Below are 18,122 nucleotides of genomic sequence, written 5' to 3' on the forward strand. Positions count from 1 at the left end.
CTAATTAAAGAATTATAATATTAGTTCCTTAATAAATTCTACTTTTAATATTTTAAAAGTAGTCTAGTAGATTAGAGTTTATAAGAATAGGGTTCCTTTCTTCTCTAAAGTAATAATAGGTATAAGGATCTGCAAGAATCCTTTAATAAAATATTAGTAGAACCCAGTAAATTCTATAAAACTCTTAATATTAGTAACTATCTTAAGTAGCTTCTAATCTACTATAATCTTAATCTTCTTAGGGTCTATATAGGTACCTTCTCTTCTAATAATAATATCTAGGAACTTAACTTCTAGCTAGTAAAATTTATACTTAAATATCTTTATATATAGATTATTATTTCTTAAGATTTATAATATTTACCTTAAATATTTAATATATTCTTTTCTTATATAACTATAGATTAGGATATTATTTAGGAATATATTATAGAATATATTTATATATTATTATAAGATATTATTTATAAAATATTAAAAGATAGTTAGGGTACTAGTTAGGCTAAATAGTATAACTAGAAACTTATATAGCCTAAAACAGGTTTAGAAAGTAGTTAGATACTCTAATCCCTTCTTAATATAGATATTATTAAAGGTAGTTACTAGATTAATTTTAGAGAAATATTATATTCCTTATAGGTTATTTAGGGTTTCTTTAATTAGGGGTAATAGATAGTAGTCCTTAACTAATATAATATTTAATTCTTAATAATCTATATATAGGTAGAGGCTACCTCCAGGCTTATTAATAAATAGGATAGAAGAGGCAGCTAGAGATAAGCTAGAATATATAAAATCCTTCTTTAAGTTCTCTTCTAGCTATTTCTTTAGAGTAATTAATTATACTTATAATATTAGGTATAATTTATTAAATAGGGACTATTTTCCTTCTTAGATCTTAATATTATAATTATATAGTTAGTATAGTAGTAGCTTCTCTATTTCTTAAGAATTAAATATATCTTAAAAATCTTATAGTTTTAGGAAAAATATAAATAGTAATTTAAAATTAGTATCTCTATACTTTAGTTTTTTATTAACTTTATTTAATAAAATTTAATATAATTTCTATACTAGATAATAAGTATATATAACTAGTATTCTTAGTAATATTTAGTATATTTCTATAAATATAGAGGATTTTAACTCTAGTAATTCTTCTTATTAATTTAGTTACTTAGATTAATCTTTCTAAGAAATATCTATTAGGGCTCTTACCCTTATAGGCTTAAGAGATATATTATAGTATTTATAATAATATTAGCTATTAAATATAGCTATTTAGTTAGAGAAACATATCTTTAGGTTATATATAATAAGCTAGGCCAGTCCTAGAATAATTAGGTAATAGGAAAGATAAATAATATAAAAAATAGATTTCTAGTTATAGTAATTATTTAATAATAGGTTAGCCTTTATATAATAAATTACTATACTTTCTTCTACCTTCTTACTATAGAAGCCAGATAAAAATATTAAATAGGAGAGTAGAATAATCTTTAGTCTATATATTTTTATCTATTAATAATCTATAAAACTAACTTCTTTAACTCTAGAATTAATTATAGTATAAGTTAGTATTTTTAGGTTTTTTTAGTATAATTATACCTACTATACCATGAGATTAACACGCATGTAACAGGGATTAAAAAAGTTAGTTAATTTAGTAATAATATAAAACAGGTAGAGTAGTATATCTAGTAACAGGGGCTTCTATACATGTTCTAGTACCAGGTAGTAACTATAGCTAGGCAGACTCTATTTTTTAAGTTAGGTAGAGTATTAGATAAGTATAGTTAGTTAGATTTCTCTAGAGTAATAAAGGGGTTATTCCAAGCTATAGTATAGGGAGCAGGCAATACTATAGTAAGGATTAGGCTAGAAAAGTATACTAGTATATTTATCTACTCCTAGATTTATATAGGATATTAATTAGGTAAGGGGCAATCTTTTATATAATATACTCTATCTCTATAGTAAAAGTATTCCTTGTACTTATATTATCCTCTCTTAAGGGAGTATAGTATATAGCAGGTATAGAATAGGTCTATAGTATCTAAATCTCTTCTAGGCACGGGGGGTGTAATAGGATAACTAGATAGAATAAAACTAGAGAAATTCCTTAGTACTACTAGACTAGGGCAGTAGGAACTAGGTATCAGGCAAGAATAGGATACTTATAGCTAGTATTAGTAGTAGTAATTTTCTAGTAACTAGAGGTAGTTAGTATATTCTTAGAAGTCTTAGAACAGGGCAAGGTTATAAAGTAATATATCTTAAAATTTAACTAAGATATTTTAGATTAGGAGGAATATTAAGAAGTTATTAAATATTTTCTTTTCTAGAGCAAGGTAATAAAACTCTATAAAATAAATATTAAAATCTAAATTTCTTTATTTCTAACTATAGAGGTGGTTCTAAGTATTTTAAATTTAATTAGGGTCTCTAAATACTATTTCTAGATAATTAAGTAGGTCAGGATAGTCCAGGAACTAGAGAATACTAAGTCTTATTTTAGGCAGGATTAGTTTATAAGCCTTTCTAGTCAGGTATCCTACTATATAGGTTAGTCAGGCCTTAATAGCTAGAAAATAGTCCAGGTTAGTATTTAATTTACTATAGATCTATTATATAAAGTAGTAAAGATTAAAATAAGTATTATTAAACTCTTATAAGTTAGAGAGTTTCTTATTAAAATAGGTACTAGAGGGCAGGCTAGTAGAAATAAATATAAGTATTCCTATTATATTAGCTACTATAGCTTTAGTAAGAGGGGCGTGTTTAATAAGGGTAGGAGTAGTAATAGAAGTAAGTATAGCAAAGGTAGTAATAATCTATAATATAGTAAATATATACTTAGACTTAATTAATTTCTATTAAATAGCTTCTAATTCTTTCTTCTAGTATAGTACTACTCCTTTCTTCTTAACCAGCTCCAGGCTAGCTTTATTAGCTTAGTTTTAGAGGGTATAAATCTCTTTCTCTAGGGAATTAATATATTTATTATAGGACCTAAAATAAATAATCTAGATAGTAAGGTTATTTATAATATAGCTTATAAACTCCTTAATCAAGTCTATAATCAGGGGCAGTTTAGGTTATTTTAACATGCTAGTAATAACCATACCTAGGGTAAGAGCTATGTAATGTTATGGAAGGCAGGCAGGCAGTAAGTATAGTTAATAGCAGGATATATATTCAGGCTATCTACATATAGGTACAACAGGTAGGGATCAGGTTAGGACAAGGACATAGCTCGAAGAGCTACAACAGGATCAGGGGCAACATAGCTTAAATACAGGAGTAGAGGCAGATAATTAGGGCAGAATCTAACTAGATAGGTACACGGCTACGCCGTGACACTTTATATATTAAAATTAATAATATTAAAGAATAAGAAATTAAGAAAATAATTAATTTTTATTAAAATTATTATAATTAAGATAATTATCTATATTTAAAATATATTATTAAATAAATTAAATATTTTATTATTATTAAAATTCTTATTAATTATTTAAAAAATATTATTAAATATATTATTATTTATTATTATTACTATTCTAGAAAGTCTAGATCTTAAGAATACTTTACTAAAGCTTAGTCTAAAAAAGGAAATATTATTATAATATAATTATATACTTATCTAGTTAGATTCTACCCTAATTATCTATCTTTATTCCTATATTTAAGCTATATTATTCTTAATCCTATTATAGCTCTTCAAGCTATATCCTTATCTTGACCTGACCCCTACCTATTGTACCTGTACATAGATAGCCTGAATATACACCCTGCCATTAGCTACACCTACTGCCCGCCTGCTCCCCGTGACAAGTAGTTAAGATTATAATAATAGTAGGAATAATAGGAGCCAGTATAATAACAGGAGCCAGCATAATAATAGGAGCTAGCGTAATAATAATAGCAGGAGTAGCTGGAGTTACTATAGTAGAAGAAGTAGAGAGAGAGATAATAGGAGTTACTATAATACTAGAAGTAGCTATAGAGGATAAGAAGGATATAATCCTGCTAGATAATAAAATAGTAATAGCAGGAATTATAAGAGATATACTAGTAGTAATAGGAGTTATAAGTGCTATAGTTAGTATAAGTATAGGGAGATTTACTATAAGAGCTTATATATAATTAATATAATAGACTTATATTACTAGAATAAAGGCACCTATAGAGAAAGAAATAGTAGTAGTTAAATAGATTCTCTTCTATAGAGATATAGCTAGTATAGTATCTAATAAAGAATATTTTAAAGGAGTTATAAGATCTATAATATAGTTAGCTATTATTATAATACTTAAATAATAATAACTTACCTAATATAATATATTAACCTATTAAGAGGGACTTTTTAAAATATAGATTAAACTAGAAGAAATATATATAGAAAAATATTTCTCTATAATATTTATACTATAATAATATCTTTATTTATTACTAGTATATCTAGTAAACTACTTATTCTTATTTATTATTTTATTTAAAATAAAATATAATATTATTTATATCCTATTTAATAAAGTATAATTAATAAAGGTAGTATTATATATATTATTATTATTTCTAATATTAAATAAAAAAATAGATTATATTATACTAATTAGGACTAGCTCTTCCTTAATAGAGTGCTAAGCTAGATCAGGTATAGTATATATAGCGCGTGGATATGCTACTAAGGAGAGAGAAGGTAATTATTATAATAATTATATAATATATAACTATATATTAAATTATATATTAAATTATATATCTAGTAACTAAGAATAATTAGAAGAATAATAATATTTAAGTTACTTATACTATACTAGTAACTTAACTAGATAATATAAATAGTAATATAATAACCCCTGAAGTACTAAGAGGCAAGTACTTTATTTTATTACTTCTAATACCTTCCTACTATCCTTGTACTCTGTGTAGCTTTGCTTCCTTTACCAACACTACCCATACCCAAGCGCCTCGCCAGTGAGATGCTTACATTCTAATTATAATTAATAAAAATAAATATATACTAATCTTTTCTAATAATCTATATCTTATTATCTAGATAGTAGTAACTAAAGATTCTAGTAATTACTAGTAAATACTAATAAAATTAAAAATTCTAGTTATTACTAGTAATATCTAGTAATTATTAATAAGATTAGTTCTTTTTTAAAAATAATTATAATAATCTAATCTAGATATATATTTTACTTAAGTAAGTACTAGTCTTAACTAATCTTAATTAGAAATAATATATTATATTATATCATGAAAAATATATTATACTAAATCTTGTCTTACTAGGTAGTATTTTATTATTTAAATTAGTCCTAACTAGTTATAACTAGTATTACTAGATAGGTGATTTTAAATCCTATAGCTTTATAAAATATATTACTAACTTATTACTAGTATTATTACTATATATAATAATACTAGTAGTAAGTTAGTAATATATTCTGTAAAGTTATAGAATTTAAAATTATTTATCTAGTAGTACTAGTTATAACTAGTCATGCCTAATTTAAGTAGTAAAATACTACCTAGTAAGACAAGATTTAGTATAGTATACTTTTCATAGTATATTACAGTAGAATATATATCTAGTTATTACTAGTAATATCTAGAAGTTCTAGTACTACTAGTAATTACTAGTAATATCTAGAAGTTCTAGTACTACTAGTAATTACTAGTAATATCTAGAAGTTCTAGTACTACTAGCCCTACTAGTAATAACTAGAACTTCTAATTTTACTAGATATTACTAGTAATAACTAGAATTTCTAATTTTATTAGTAATTACTAGTAGTACTAGAACTTCTAATTATAATTAATAAAAATAAATATATACTAATCTTTTCTAATAATCTATATCTTTTATCTAGATAATAGTAACTAGAGATTCTAATAATTACTAGATATTACTAGTAATAACTAGAATTTCTAATTTTATTAGTAGTTACTAGTAATTACTAGAACCTCTAGTTATAATTAATAAAAATAAATATATACTAATCTTTTCTAATAATCTATATCTTTTATCTAGATAATAGTAACTAGAGATTCTAATAATTACTAGATATTACTAGTAATAACTAGAATTTCTAATTTTATTAGTAGTTACTAGTAATTACTAGAATCTCTAGTTATAATTAATAAAAATAAATATATACTAATCTTTTCTAGTAATCTATATCTTATTATCTAGATAATAGTAACTAAAGATTCTAGTAATTACTAGTAAATATTAATAAAATTAGAAATTCTAGTAATTACTAGTAATATCTAGTAATTATTAATAAGATTAGTTCTTTTTTAAAAATAATTATAATAATCTAATCTAGATATATATTTTACTTAAGTAAGTACTAGTATTAACTAGTCTTAACTAGAAATAATATACTATATTATACTATAAAAAGTATACTATACTAAATCTTGTCTTACCAGGTAGTATTTTACTACTTGAATTAGGCATGACTAGTTATAACTAGTACTACTAGATAAATAATTTTAAATCCTACAGCTTTATAAAATATATTACTAACTTACTACTAGTATTATTACATATAGTAATAGAATTTGGTCATTACCAGTCCTACCTGGTCCCAACTTGTCAAATTTGGTAGCCACCTGGCGACCTGGCGACCTGGCGAGCTGTACATTCTAATATTACCAAAATGTCTGTACGAACCTTTTTCGTTCCCGCTGTATCCGTATCGTCCCGGCGGCCCGCACCGGTAGCAAGATTAAAACTAGACTATCCCCACTTAGGAAATCGACGCTAGTTGGCAAAGATAGCGGCAATGACAATCGCCAAATCTGATTCCCCCGGAGTCAGACAGTCAACAGGAAGCAAAGGATCTCTCTTGCTTCTAGTATCTATCTTATTTTACCTGGTTTTTATTTTCTTGCTAAATTAACAGGTCTTCTAATCCTAAGAAGTAAAAGTATACTAAAGCGGTCTTCTACTCCGTACTCCGCACTATTAATCTTGATATGTATTATTCTTGCCATCTTCACCTGATATCTTTTACCTTTGATATGAGTTCAATTTGATTATCAGATAAGTCTAAATAATGCTTTTGAGCTTTGAAGGCATAGCTATAAATAGCCGGGTTATTTCCTTGCTTTTTCGAGGCACGTTATAAGGTCTGAGTGTCGCGGCATGCTGGTGCGCCAGGCGCGTGGCAAGTACTGAGGTAGGGTATATGTTGAGCAAAACAAACGACAATATTGTATCAGGACGAAATGGTTGTCTAGGCACCTTTTGAGCTGAACAGTAAAGTTGGCAGTATATACCTGATGGTCTGATCATAGTGACCTTTTGGTCCAATGGCCTTAGACATGCTGCCCGAATCGCATGCTCTTACATTGAATAGCTTCAAATCTAGTAGTATGTAACAGGCTATGATATCAGGCCTTGGATAGAAGGTGTCATTAATGTAACCCTCTTGTTTCTTGATCGTACAACGAAATGGTCTTGAATAAGAGCTTAATTCTTACCTTCAAGATATACCTATAGAAAACGTGAAGCTATACAGGAGTAGGGGACTCGGCAATAAGTCTACTACTCCTTAAACTAAGGCATATTAATTTAGTCTCTGGCCTTCATTTTCTTACCTAGTCGCCAGGGGTTCTACCCCTGACAAGCAGACCCTTAACAGGACGTGTGCAGATGTCAGGATGGTAATATATCACCTAATCTGGTCAAGTGTTGTTTGTAGAATACGAGGGTGGCTATATAAACTTCTGGTATGGATCCGTACAAGGTTTGTTATCTATATTATGGCTGATCCCCCAGGAAGAGATAGGTAAGTTATAGCAGATAAAGCCAGGACGAGAGAAGTTCTCGGCGAGAGATACCTTTTAATACAGAGTTTGTAGCCCTCAGATAGCATACACCTATCCTTATCACTTATCACCTGTTGGTCTGTACCTATCGTCATGATAAGGGGAATCAGGTCACAATATCTAAGCTGGGTAAGGTGATGTGCCCTATCGATGGAAAGGAGCTATAAGTATATACACATACTTCAACCTGGAGACTTAATGTGTCTAGATTGAAAACTAAACGCCTAGCTGTTTGGTGAATATATTTTTATATCCACCATCACCATGGCTGATATTTCATCACAAAGCTTACCTCCTGTCTCATTTGCAAACGAGAAAAAAGGCGAACATGAACTGCAACATACAGTATCCAACATCAACGGCGAGGTTGAGGAGGCTAGGCCGAATTTGCTCTTGCCAGGTGCAAAGCACACTGTGCGGCAACTTCTGCCTCGCCATATCCAACTGATGGCCATTTCAGGAGCTATTGGTACCGGATTATTCGTCGGGTCCGGATCTGCTCTTGCTCGGGCTGGGCCGCTTGGTTTGCTTCTAGGTTACGCGGTCTATTCACTTCTCGTATGGTCGACTTTCAACGCCATGGGTGAGATGGTGACTTGGTTGCCAGTCGATGGATCATTTGTTGTCTATGCACATGCATATCTCGATGATGCCTGGGGGTTCGCACTGGGTTGGCTGTATACAGCGAACAGCTCGCTTTCTGCGGCTGGCGAAGCAGCTGCTGTGGCTGCTATTATCAATTTTTGGACTGATTCGGTAAATAATGGTAAGTCATTAGACATCCCGATATCCAGAAGCCTCAACTAACCTTTTTTTTTTTTTTTTTTTGTTTTTGCTAGCGGTATATATAGCTATCATTACGTCGTCTTATATTCTCCTTAATGTCTTTGGTATTCGGATTTTCGGGGAGGGAGAATTTTATTTTTCTATCTTTAAGATTCTTCTGATCCTGGGTCTTCTCATAATGACATGTAAATTCGTCATATTAAACATAGCGATGCCTTTTTGCTAATCATCACAGTTATTCTCATGGTCGGGGGAAATCCCCAGCATGATGCCTTTGGATTCCGGTACTGGAAGAACCCGGGTCTCTTCAATGAATATGTCGGCAGCGGCAATTGGGGTAGGCCATACTGTCACTTGCTGTTGCTTTGAAACCTGCTAACAAGCCATCTAGGTCACTTCTTAGGCTTCTGGTCCGTCTTCGTTCAAGCCGCTTACGCTTTTGGTGGCCCCGACTATATCGCTACGGCTGCCGGAGAAGTACGCTCACCTCGCCGCGTCCTGCCTACCGTTTTCAGCCGTGTTATCTACCGCCTAGTTCTTTTCTACGTCCTCGGAGTGTTAGCTGTCGGTGTCCTCGTCCCCTATAACGACAGTGATCTCGGTGCCAACAAGCCCGGTGCCGGAGCCTCGCCGTTCGTCATCGGTGCCACACGCCTTGGTATCCCAGTCCTCCCACACATCATCAATGCCGCGCTGCTCACCTCTGCCTGGTCTTGTGGTCTGGAACTTTACTTTGCGGCGACTCGCTCTCTCTATGCCCTGGCCATTGATGGGAAAGTACCAAAATTCTTCTTATCCACCTGGAGAGGCACCCCAATTTTCTGCGTCATCACCATCTGGGCTATCACCTTAATCTCCTTCATGGCGGTCTCGAATAGCTCGCTAACAGTATTTACTTGGATCACTAACATTGTTGGCTCTGCGAATTTGGTTATTTTTTGTATTTTCCACATTACTTACATTCGATTCCGCCGCGCCCAAATGGCACAAAATGTCACCGAACGACCCTGGTTCCGCCGCAACCAGTATTACTACTCAATCATTTCACTGGTTTTTTATATCATCATCTTCTTTACTAATGGCTGGGTGGTCTTTACGAAAGGGAATTGGGCTATTTCTTCCTTTATATTTGCCTATTTCCCTCTTACCATGTTCATTGTCACATATGCAGGATACAAGCTTATCATGCGTCCTGTTATGGCCCCGCTGCATGAGGTTCCGCTTTACGCGGGCCGCTCGATGGCAGATATAGATGATGGATATGCTGAGCCTGAGCCAAACACAAAATGGCAGAAGGTCAATCGATGGCTTTGGGGTTGAGCAATATATTATTATTTGCTGGGAATATACGCTCAAAAGGGAGAACAAGGTATGTTAACTTGAGTATGATCTTATCTTCTCGGGGGGGGGGGGGGGGGGGTTAATATAGTATGACCTGTTTCACTATGATGAGATATATATATAGCAGAGGATTGTATCAATTGAATTTGACTTGATTCCCATCTCAATCAATTAGGTATATATATTTTTAATTGTTTTGAGTTCGGTAACTATAACTTGTAAGACCACCATATATCACTAGAACCTTTTTACAGTCAAAGGTAAATTACATCTTCAAGATAGGCAGATATTTCTAGGAACTGTGAGTCGCAATATAGATATATTGCTGTATCCAAGATATATAAGGTGGAATATGGGGTTAGATTATATAGCTAACTAACTGCTCTGCGGGGAACACCAGTACTCCGGCGGACACCTAAGGAGAAGAGTATCAATACGAAACTTGAAAGATGCCAGCATAAAATACAGTAATGTTGTAATAAACCAGAAATTTGGGTTTTATTTTTCAAATCCGATTGGACCCACTCTTCTAACAACGGGGAACTGCTGTGATTGGTTGATTATCGCTATCTGTGGGGGATCTTCCGATTTGGGGATAACCTCAACAATCCCTAATCTATACCCCTCATTTCCGTAGTCGACAGCAACAAGGGACCTCGATAGGGAGGATTTCCTTCGAATAATGTGTCTAATCTTGATCCTTTATCGATATCGTTTGGTGAGGCAATCAAAAGCGATATAGAATTAATAATATACCCTTATCTGTTATCATTCAAAAGCAGCCCTTGATTGATAATATGTCCTCATCTTCAACTCTCCAAATGCGATTGAGCTAGGCAAGTGAGAGCGACATATTGGTAATGTATAGAGCATAGCAAGTAGGTGAGTCTGGATGTGGTTATATACATATATATCTCCTCGCAGCCTGTTCTCTTATTCTTCAATCCAATAACAAACTTTTCATCTGCTCCATCCTCTTTATCCTTTATAAAACAAAGAACCTTCGTTGATCAACAACAATGACATCCCTTTTCCTCACTGGTGCCACTGGCTACGTTGGTGGTCAGGTTCTCCAAGACCTCACCCGATCGCATCACCAATACAAGATTGCAGCCCTTATCCGGGATGAGGAAGTCGCAAAAAAGGTCACATCAGCTTTCCCCGATGTGCGACCAGTTATTGCCAGTCTTGATGACTCTGCAGTCATCGAGGAGGAGGCTTCCAAAGCTACTATCGTTCTGAGTAAGTATCGCCCCCCAAGTTGGAACACCTCAACGCTAACTACAGAGCAGATCTCGCCTCGAACAAGCATCTTGGTAGCTGGCAGGCAATTCAACGCGGTCTTGCCAAACGATCATCCCCTTGTACGAATTTTCTCTATAGTCTACTTCTCCCTGAACAGTAACTTACACAAACACAGCATACTGGGTCCAGATCTCCGGTGCCAGCGCCATCGCTGTCGGAGAGCTCGCCTCCCCCTCCTACACCCCCGGCCAGCCCTCGGATACCGTCTTCGACGATCTCGATGGCATTGCGGAGATTCGCTCGCTCGTGCGCGCCCACCCCGCCCGTGCGGTCGATAACTTTTTGCTCGATGTTGCCAAGCAGAACCCTTCTATCAAGACAGCTATCGTGATGCCTCCTATCATTTACGGCATTGGAGAGGGCCCCGTCAACCAGTGCAGTATCCAGATCCCCATTCTCTCAAAGAGAGCCATGGAGAGAGGCAAGGCCATCCGTCTGGGCTCGGGCCAGGGTCGCTGGGGCAATATTCACGTTCGCGATCTCGGATCCATGATTGCCGCCCTGGCGCTGGCCGGCGCCGAGGGTAAAGCAGATGCTCCCCTCTGGAACGATAACGGTATTTACCTGAGTGGTGTTGGAGAAATTGTAATGAACCCCCCTCCCCCCCCTTTTTTTTTTTTTTCTCTTTATTATGGAAGCTAATTAGAACACACAGACTTGGGCCGAAATCTCGGAGCGAATCGGCAAAGCAGCTTGCGAAAAGGGCTTTATCCCCACCAGCGAAGTGGAGGAAATCGACGAGGCCGAGGCCGATAAGCTTCTCCCCGCTGCGCGCGTCTTCTTCGCGAGCAACGCCCGCAGCAAGGTCCGTCGCGCAGCAGAGCTGCTTGGTTGGAAGCCGGTTCACGAGGATTTACAGACCATCATTCCCCAAACCGTTCAGCTGGAGGCGGAGAAATTAGGCAAGGCCTAGCTCTACGACGGAGGCTTGATCAGGGCGGAATCCGTGGAACAAATCCGAAACCCCCCCCCGTATAACGCACCCAGTTATGAAATCCACACTGTAACCAGCACCAACAGTGTGTTCAAATGAAACCCCCGTGCAAAATCCGTTAAAAAGCAGTTTAGAGCAAATTTTGGTAGTTTTACTTTTTTACTATACATATTCAGTTCATCAACTATAAAGCAGAGATGTCTGTAAATACTAAACTAAATATCTTACCAGAACTCCCTCTACTATTAACTACGTAAATGTTTCACTCTCATGTCACCACCACTTTTCGAAGATTATCTGCTCTTTCCGCCCGTCTAAGAGCTCTCCAAGGGTTTTGATAACTTCATCTGTCATCTCGGGTGGCCCACAGACGTAACATACGGTGTCTTGAGGGGTGAATTGTATATCTGTTCCGACGATCGTCCTTTGTAAATCGTCCCGGTTGATTCGCCGGGGATGGATCGTTAGATCTTCCGGACGCTGGACTAGAAGCGGAGAGGGCGGATCATGAAGGTTAGTTAAAAAGAGATCGAGAGTGATCTGCAGACGGTGGGATTGTGACTGGGAGCGGAGAATTTGGCGTAGACGTGGGAGAAAGAGGATCTGATCGAGGGCCCTCTCTGGGGTCGAGGCTTCAGGGAGCTTGGAAGAGTAAAGAAAGCGAATATTCAAAGATGGATGGTGGAGAATGGTGGTTTCGTCATTGTTGTTTAAATGGGAGAGCATGGATATAAGAGGACTGTGGGATTATTAGTTCTGTTTCTATCACTTCATTTCTACACTAGAACTTACTTTATGCCAACCCCGCCGGCCACAAAGACAACGTTCCGGATCTTCTCCAGATCCATGCTAGAAGGAGGCCATACAAAGCTGCCACCGACCCGAATGCTAAGGTCCTTACCTAGGATTTCTTCCTTGGGTTTCCAGAGCCAGGCGCTGGCCGGGTTGGCGGGAGCATTCTGGACAGCCAATTCTACATAAGGATCACGGCCCCTGGGATCCATTGGAGGACCCCCATTTTCCTCTGCGGAAATAGGCTCAGTGGTAGGCTCTAGCGAGGGAAGAACCTGTGCATCTGCTGGCGTGGAGGTTATGCTGAACCCACCGGCATTAGAGACAGAAGGTATGTAAACGTCGAGCCATTGTCCAGGCAAAAATGTGAGCGGCTGCAGTTGACCGGCCTATCCAGATGATTAGTTGGTGCAGTATGAATGACATATTTCGTATATGTGGAATTGAACCCCCCGAGGAGTGACAGAAGCCACTGAGAATCAAGGCAATGCATACTCCTTCAAATCCCTCTCTTTGACTTTCCGGCTCTGGATCTTGCACATTGCTAGCAGGAATTGTCAACTGCAGAAGTCGCACCGTCGGATTGGCCTGTTCGATATGCGATAACCGGACGGTAAAGAGTCTATTCTGACGGGGCTCTGCCGCAGTGCGCACCGTATGAGGTACAGATACTTTCCTGGCTGGTGAACTCATTTGGCGCCGGATTAATGCCGCAGGGAGGTACGGAAGAGCGGGGGAAGGTCGGGTATAAGGGTAACGAGCGAATTGGAGACACAGGCACAATTTGGAAATCTGCATTCAGAGAATCCTGGGCAGTGAACATGAATTCTTTGAAATATTTCTTTCCTTCTCGAACAATGTGATGGATCAAAAGATTGGTGGTTAGATAGAGTTGAAGAGTGACGTCTTCTCTCACCTCCTTCGAACTCTTTATCCTCTCCTCTGACTATCCACTACGAAACATCATTCTACTATTCTGATGCTCGCAGCTACGATGGTATTTCAAACCAAAAAAAAAAAAAAAAAAAAACTAATTCCCCGCTCACATAGGTATGGGTGATGTTGCATGATCCGATATTGCTTATTTCCCGTTCTTTATTCTCTGGCTTACGAACAACCTCACTCTAGACGCTGGGTAGACTCCATCCAGTACCCTCCAAAACTACGTGACTGGTCGCCCGCTGCGTCGCTTGAATTCTGTCCTTGATCTGCAGAATCGCTGTGACCATCACACGGGCTAGTGTGTGATGGCCGAGTGCCGACAGGCGTCTTCTGCTGCTTTATTGGTTGCCACCCTGCCCTTCCCGCCGAAGAGGGCGCTTTCTCGACGACAAACATTGGCCAGATGTATGTTTGAGAAACACATACGGAGTAGACGTTCTCCTTTCAACTCTGGTGCTTGTCTTTGAAGCGCCAATGGTTCCCCCTCTTCTGCACCTCCAGGATCAGAGACTCGATAGGCCTACTATGACCGCCCTCCGGGTCCTGGGGGGAACTCTCAATTTCCATATCAATGGCCTCTTTCCCAGCCTGGGCTCTTCGCCCTTTTTTCTCCGTTGCTTACTTTCTCTTCTTATCTTTTTTTTTCGTAAGTCCGACTGCTTGGCTTCAGATGCAAGTGAACTGAACCTCCAGCCAGCCGGTCTGGCCGCTAGTACACTCTTGGATTTTCTGAACAAGCAAAAACAATAATATCCTCTTTCGTATACTCTCAGCGAGTCGGTCTGCAACACCGGCAAACACTACCACCATGTATGTGGCGAGAAAGTACCGCAATGACAGGCTTATTTTCATCTTAATCGCCCTGGAGCTACCGTTCATCATCATCATCCTCACATTTACTGGTATTGCTTCGCACAATCGGTACCGGACCAAACTATGGCAGGACGGCTATGATAATGGCTTCAACAGCTCTCCTGACGCGGCTATCTATGCAGCTGCTAACTATCGACCTTACACGACACCAATGGTCTGGAGCTCCTTGTATGTTAAACCTATACCTTGTTGCTATCTCCCGTTCTTAGACGCAAGGTGATTTCAAGGCTAATATCAAATAGTGCCACGAATTATAATTTAGTCATTGCTATTTTGAGCACGTTTATCTTCATCACCAAATTTCCGCTTCATGTCCTTCGCATCCTATACCCAGCCCCATCAGCATTTTTCCATGCTGGGTTAGTGGCTATCTACTGCGCATCTGCCTCTTTTCAAGCAGGCAGCGACACATCCGACCCAAGGCATTTACAACGTGGCGCGCCGTGGTATATTGCCAAGAGCTGTAGTGTTGCTTACGATAAAGGCAATATTGGATATTGCGAGCAAGCAAAGTCGCTCTTTGCATTCACCATCGTCATTATGTAAGATGATATTCCGTTCCTGCGGTCGCTTCGCTCTTTGATACTGATAGATTTGTGCAGAGTTCTTTATTTTGTCGAGTTTGTTGTTGCGGTTTACAACTGCTTCATAACGGATGAGGAGCGTGCTGAGCGTGAAGAAGCACTCGAAGAAAAAAGAACGATGAAGGAATACGAGGACATGATCCTGAAGTCTCCCAGCTTCATACCTATGACGCCCAGGGCTGTCCCCATGAACCCCGGTACAGCGACATATCCTCTTCCAGCAATGCCGGTGATGATACCCAGGAGTTTGGCGTTCAACCGACTGGACACCCCGAGCTCCTCCGATCTCCCCCTCCGGGAAACTTTCAGCTCCCCAAACCCGCCGCCACCTGCGGTCCAGCAAGAGGTGGAGGCTGCTTCATCTGTAAAACAGCCACAGCCTCAGATATATTTCCCTCCACCCCCCAAGAAGGCGCTGAAAAAATGAAACGCTTTCTCCTTTCTGCCTCATTCCACAATTAGGTTGTGCTGTCGGTCGAGTGTCTATGATGGGTGTGAGAATGTTATCACTTATATAGTGTTCTTACTTGTTGCTGAAAACTATGATGATGATGTCGAGTTTCCTTGTTGAACTCATACGGAGTACCTAGTCATGTTGATACCATTTTTTGCTTGCAGTGAAAGGGGGCACCAGGAGCAGCTTACCTCGCCATTTATTTAATATTGCCAAATTAATTGCGTCATTACACTGGGCGCGTTCCAGGGGCCTTGGCCAGAAGCGCAATAATTATGGTTTCCATATTGTTCGGGCAAGCTTTCTTCATCATCATGGACGTTTACATGGTTTAAGGCCGGTTTGCTTTTTCCAACGCATTTTTAAAAATCACTGACTTAAAAAGCTTTCTGATTTAGGATAACCATACATAGTACACCAAAAGATACCACGCAAAAATTAAGTGATTGTATTGACCTCTTACCTAAATTTCGGCAGGCCAAATTGTAAATAGGAGAACCCACGGGCAGCCCCTATATAACTCAAAGAAGAAGAAAAAAAAAGAATCACGCTTGGAAGATTAAAGCGCATGGGTATAACGGCAGTTTCCGATGGTTCGGTTTCGACCCCCTCATTACTCAAGCCTCGCAAGGAGAAAACAGGACATAAAAAAAAACCAGCAAAATAACGTGTCGGAACAGACACGTAGAGGGGTGGGTATACAATGGAGAATCAGGGTGCGTCTTGACGTTTCTTCTCCTTTTTGGCCCATCGCACTAGAGAGGAAACACTGTTGTTAGTAAGGAAAGAAAGGGGGAGGAAAGAAACCTACATCCACAAGCATTACATAGAGTCTTGGGTCCCTCAGGACCTTTTCTCCACTCGGGCGAGTCTGCTGTTCCACAGTCAGTGCACATATATTCTCCCTTTAATCTCTTTCTTCTTTCTCCGTCCGTGGCGATCAGGGTTGGATTAGAGGGTACACCGGTGCACTGGATGAGACGGCCATGGCGGATACCAGTACTGATACCCTGGGATCTCTCTCCGTCGCCGTAAAATAGACCTGTCATGAGTTCGATTCCATCGATATGCGACATATCCTCGCCCTGGGCGACGGCTCGACTGATGGCTTGGTCGAGGAGAGGTTGTGAATCCGGTTCGTTCACGTTGTCAAGCGTGTCTGAGGATTCGTTCTCTTCCCCGGATGTTGATGTGTCCCGGAGGGAGGCGAAGTTGCTCGGACCAGATGGAGCGAAGACCTGATGAGTGGTCTGGGCGACTGGGTAGCTTGTGATCGTTGAGGATGCTTGCTTCGCTTGCTGGGCGGCGTTTAGGTCTTCCTCCTCCTCCTCTTTTAGTTGCGCGATGCGTTCTTTTAGCCGGATATTTTCGACCTTGTGTTCCAAGAAAGAGTCGAGCAGCTGGGAGCTACGCGTGGGGTAAGGTCGAAAAAGGACGAAAACTCCATGACAGAGCTGTCTCTGATTACCGGCGGCGTTGATAGGTGTTAGATGTGGATGGCCATGCGCTTCTAGGAGACACGACGAGTTGTCGAATTTGTAGATACGGACATGGCACCGGAGGGGACGGGCCACCGCCATACACTCCTCTAATTCCCGTGTGAACACCGCTTTGTCGTCATCGTGAATAAATCGCGAGAGAAGGTTCTGTTCCAAATGCGCAGAGTCGAAGCCCGTGACGAATTTGCATGACGGGGAGGCATACATTACTCTGCCATCGGGGCTGAGGAGAAGCAGCAGGTCTCTTATCTCACTCAGAACGCGCTTCGGCCACGGCTGTTCTACGGACCGGCTAGGGGCAGCAGACTGGTTGAGTGTCGAGGCCTGTAACCCGAAACTTGGCCCAAGAGTTCGAGGGATCCGCTGTGTTTCCATTGCCATTTCATATGGTGTGGATGCAGCCTCTGTCTGAAGTCCGTAAATGTGAGTGCCTTGCACTACTCGATGGTGGCGATGGGCGAGGTCCATTGTCCTTTTTCTAGGTTGGGGTGGGGTGACGAAAGAGGCAAAAAAAAAAAAAAAAGGGTGTGCTGAGGAAGCGAGAGAAGACGCAGAGCAGAAGATAAAAAAAGGTCTCACCTTACATTCAAACACCTCTTACACCATCTACAAACACACACACACACACACACAGGCATGCATGCACAAACACATCCACAAAGACAAGAGAAAGCAGGCTAGAGCTGTCAATTCTTGCCTGTATACCAGGGTGTCCTGACCCACTATGAGTTGCCAATAAAAGTGACATCCAGCAA

At 38.5% G+C, this 18,122-nt stretch overlaps 5 protein-coding genes across 5 annotated transcripts; 3 read left to right on the plus strand and 2 right to left on the minus strand.

Annotated features, from left to right (window-relative positions):
* Nucleotides 1-8,121: 8,121 nt before the first annotated feature.
* Nucleotides 8,122-10,016, plus strand: P175DRAFT_0552208 (uncharacterized protein; the record flags this gene model as incomplete). Its single annotated transcript, XM_040900452.1, has 4 exons — nucleotides 8,122-8,623; nucleotides 8,697-8,828; nucleotides 8,879-8,992; nucleotides 9,035-10,016. The coding sequence occupies 4 exons, from the start codon at nucleotides 8,122-8,124 to the stop codon at nucleotides 9,961-9,963; spliced, it is 1,677 nt and encodes a 558-aa protein (XP_040749780.1). The 3' UTR covers nucleotides 9,964-10,016.
* Nucleotides 10,017-11,003: 987 nt separating this feature from the next.
* P175DRAFT_0526139 (uncharacterized protein) lies at nucleotides 11,004-12,202 on the plus strand (the record flags this gene model as incomplete). Its single annotated transcript, XM_040899449.1, has 4 exons — nucleotides 11,004-11,226; nucleotides 11,277-11,348; nucleotides 11,405-11,874; nucleotides 11,945-12,202. The coding sequence occupies 4 exons, from the start codon at nucleotides 11,004-11,006 to the stop codon at nucleotides 12,200-12,202; spliced, it is 1,023 nt and encodes a 340-aa protein (XP_040749781.1).
* A 294-nt stretch (nucleotides 12,203-12,496) lies between these two features.
* On the minus strand, nucleotides 12,497-13,708 carry P175DRAFT_0511810 (FAD-dependent oxidoreductase; the record flags this gene model as incomplete). The annotated part of the gene is made up of 3 exons (XM_040898618.1): nucleotides 12,497-12,962; nucleotides 13,016-13,404; nucleotides 13,511-13,708. 3 exons carry the CDS (start codon nucleotides 13,706-13,708, stop codon nucleotides 12,497-12,499), a joined length of 1,053 nt encoding a protein of 350 aa, XP_040749782.1.
* An 851-nt stretch (nucleotides 13,709-14,559) lies between these two features.
* On the plus strand, nucleotides 14,560-16,232 carry P175DRAFT_0367225 (uncharacterized protein). The gene is made up of 3 exons (XM_040892934.1): nucleotides 14,560-14,998; nucleotides 15,073-15,372; nucleotides 15,433-16,232. Exons 1-3 carry the CDS (start codon nucleotides 14,766-14,768, stop codon nucleotides 15,839-15,841), a joined length of 942 nt encoding a protein of 313 aa, XP_040749783.1. The 5' UTR covers nucleotides 14,560-14,765; the 3' UTR covers nucleotides 15,842-16,232.
* Nucleotides 16,217-17,882, minus strand: P175DRAFT_0504313 (GATA transcription factor LreB). The gene is made up of 2 exons (XM_040897830.1): nucleotides 16,680-17,882; nucleotides 16,217-16,623 (listed from the first exon to the last, which is right to left on the minus strand). The coding sequence occupies exons 1-2, from the start codon at nucleotides 17,446-17,448 to the stop codon at nucleotides 16,580-16,582; spliced, it is 813 nt and encodes a 270-aa protein (XP_040749784.1). The 5' UTR covers nucleotides 17,449-17,882; the 3' UTR covers nucleotides 16,217-16,579.
* Nucleotides 17,883-18,122: the final 240 nt, after the last annotated feature.

This window comes from Aspergillus ochraceoroseus (genome assembly GCF_002846915.1).
Source record: "Aspergillus ochraceoroseus IBT 24754 chromosome Unknown P175scaffold_8, whole genome shotgun sequence".
Lineage (NCBI taxonomy): Eukaryota > Fungi > Ascomycota > Eurotiomycetes > Eurotiales > Aspergillaceae > Aspergillus > Aspergillus ochraceoroseus.

Excerpts from the sequence above, each read along its gene's own strand:
- P175DRAFT_0367225 (XM_040892934.1), top strand. The coding sequence starts at position 14,766 with ATGTATGTGGCGAGAAAGTACCGCAATGACAGGCTTATTTTCATCTTA. Across the intron at positions 14,999-15,072 it reads CCAATGGTCTGGAGCTCCTT|TGCCACGAATTATAATTTAG; the intron begins GTATGTTAAACC and ends AATATCAAATAG. Across the intron at positions 15,373-15,432 it reads GCATTCACCATCGTCATTAT|AGTTCTTTATTTTGTCGAGT; the intron begins GTAAGATGATAT and ends AGATTTGTGCAG.
- P175DRAFT_0504313 (XM_040897830.1), bottom strand. The coding sequence starts at position 17,448 with ATGGCGGTGGCCCGTCCCCTCCGGTGCCATGTCCGTATCTACAAATTC. Across the intron at positions 16,624-16,679 it reads TCTATGTAATGCTTGTGGAT|TGCGATGGGCCAAAAAGGAG; the intron begins GTAGGTTTCTTT and ends TTTCCTCTCTAG.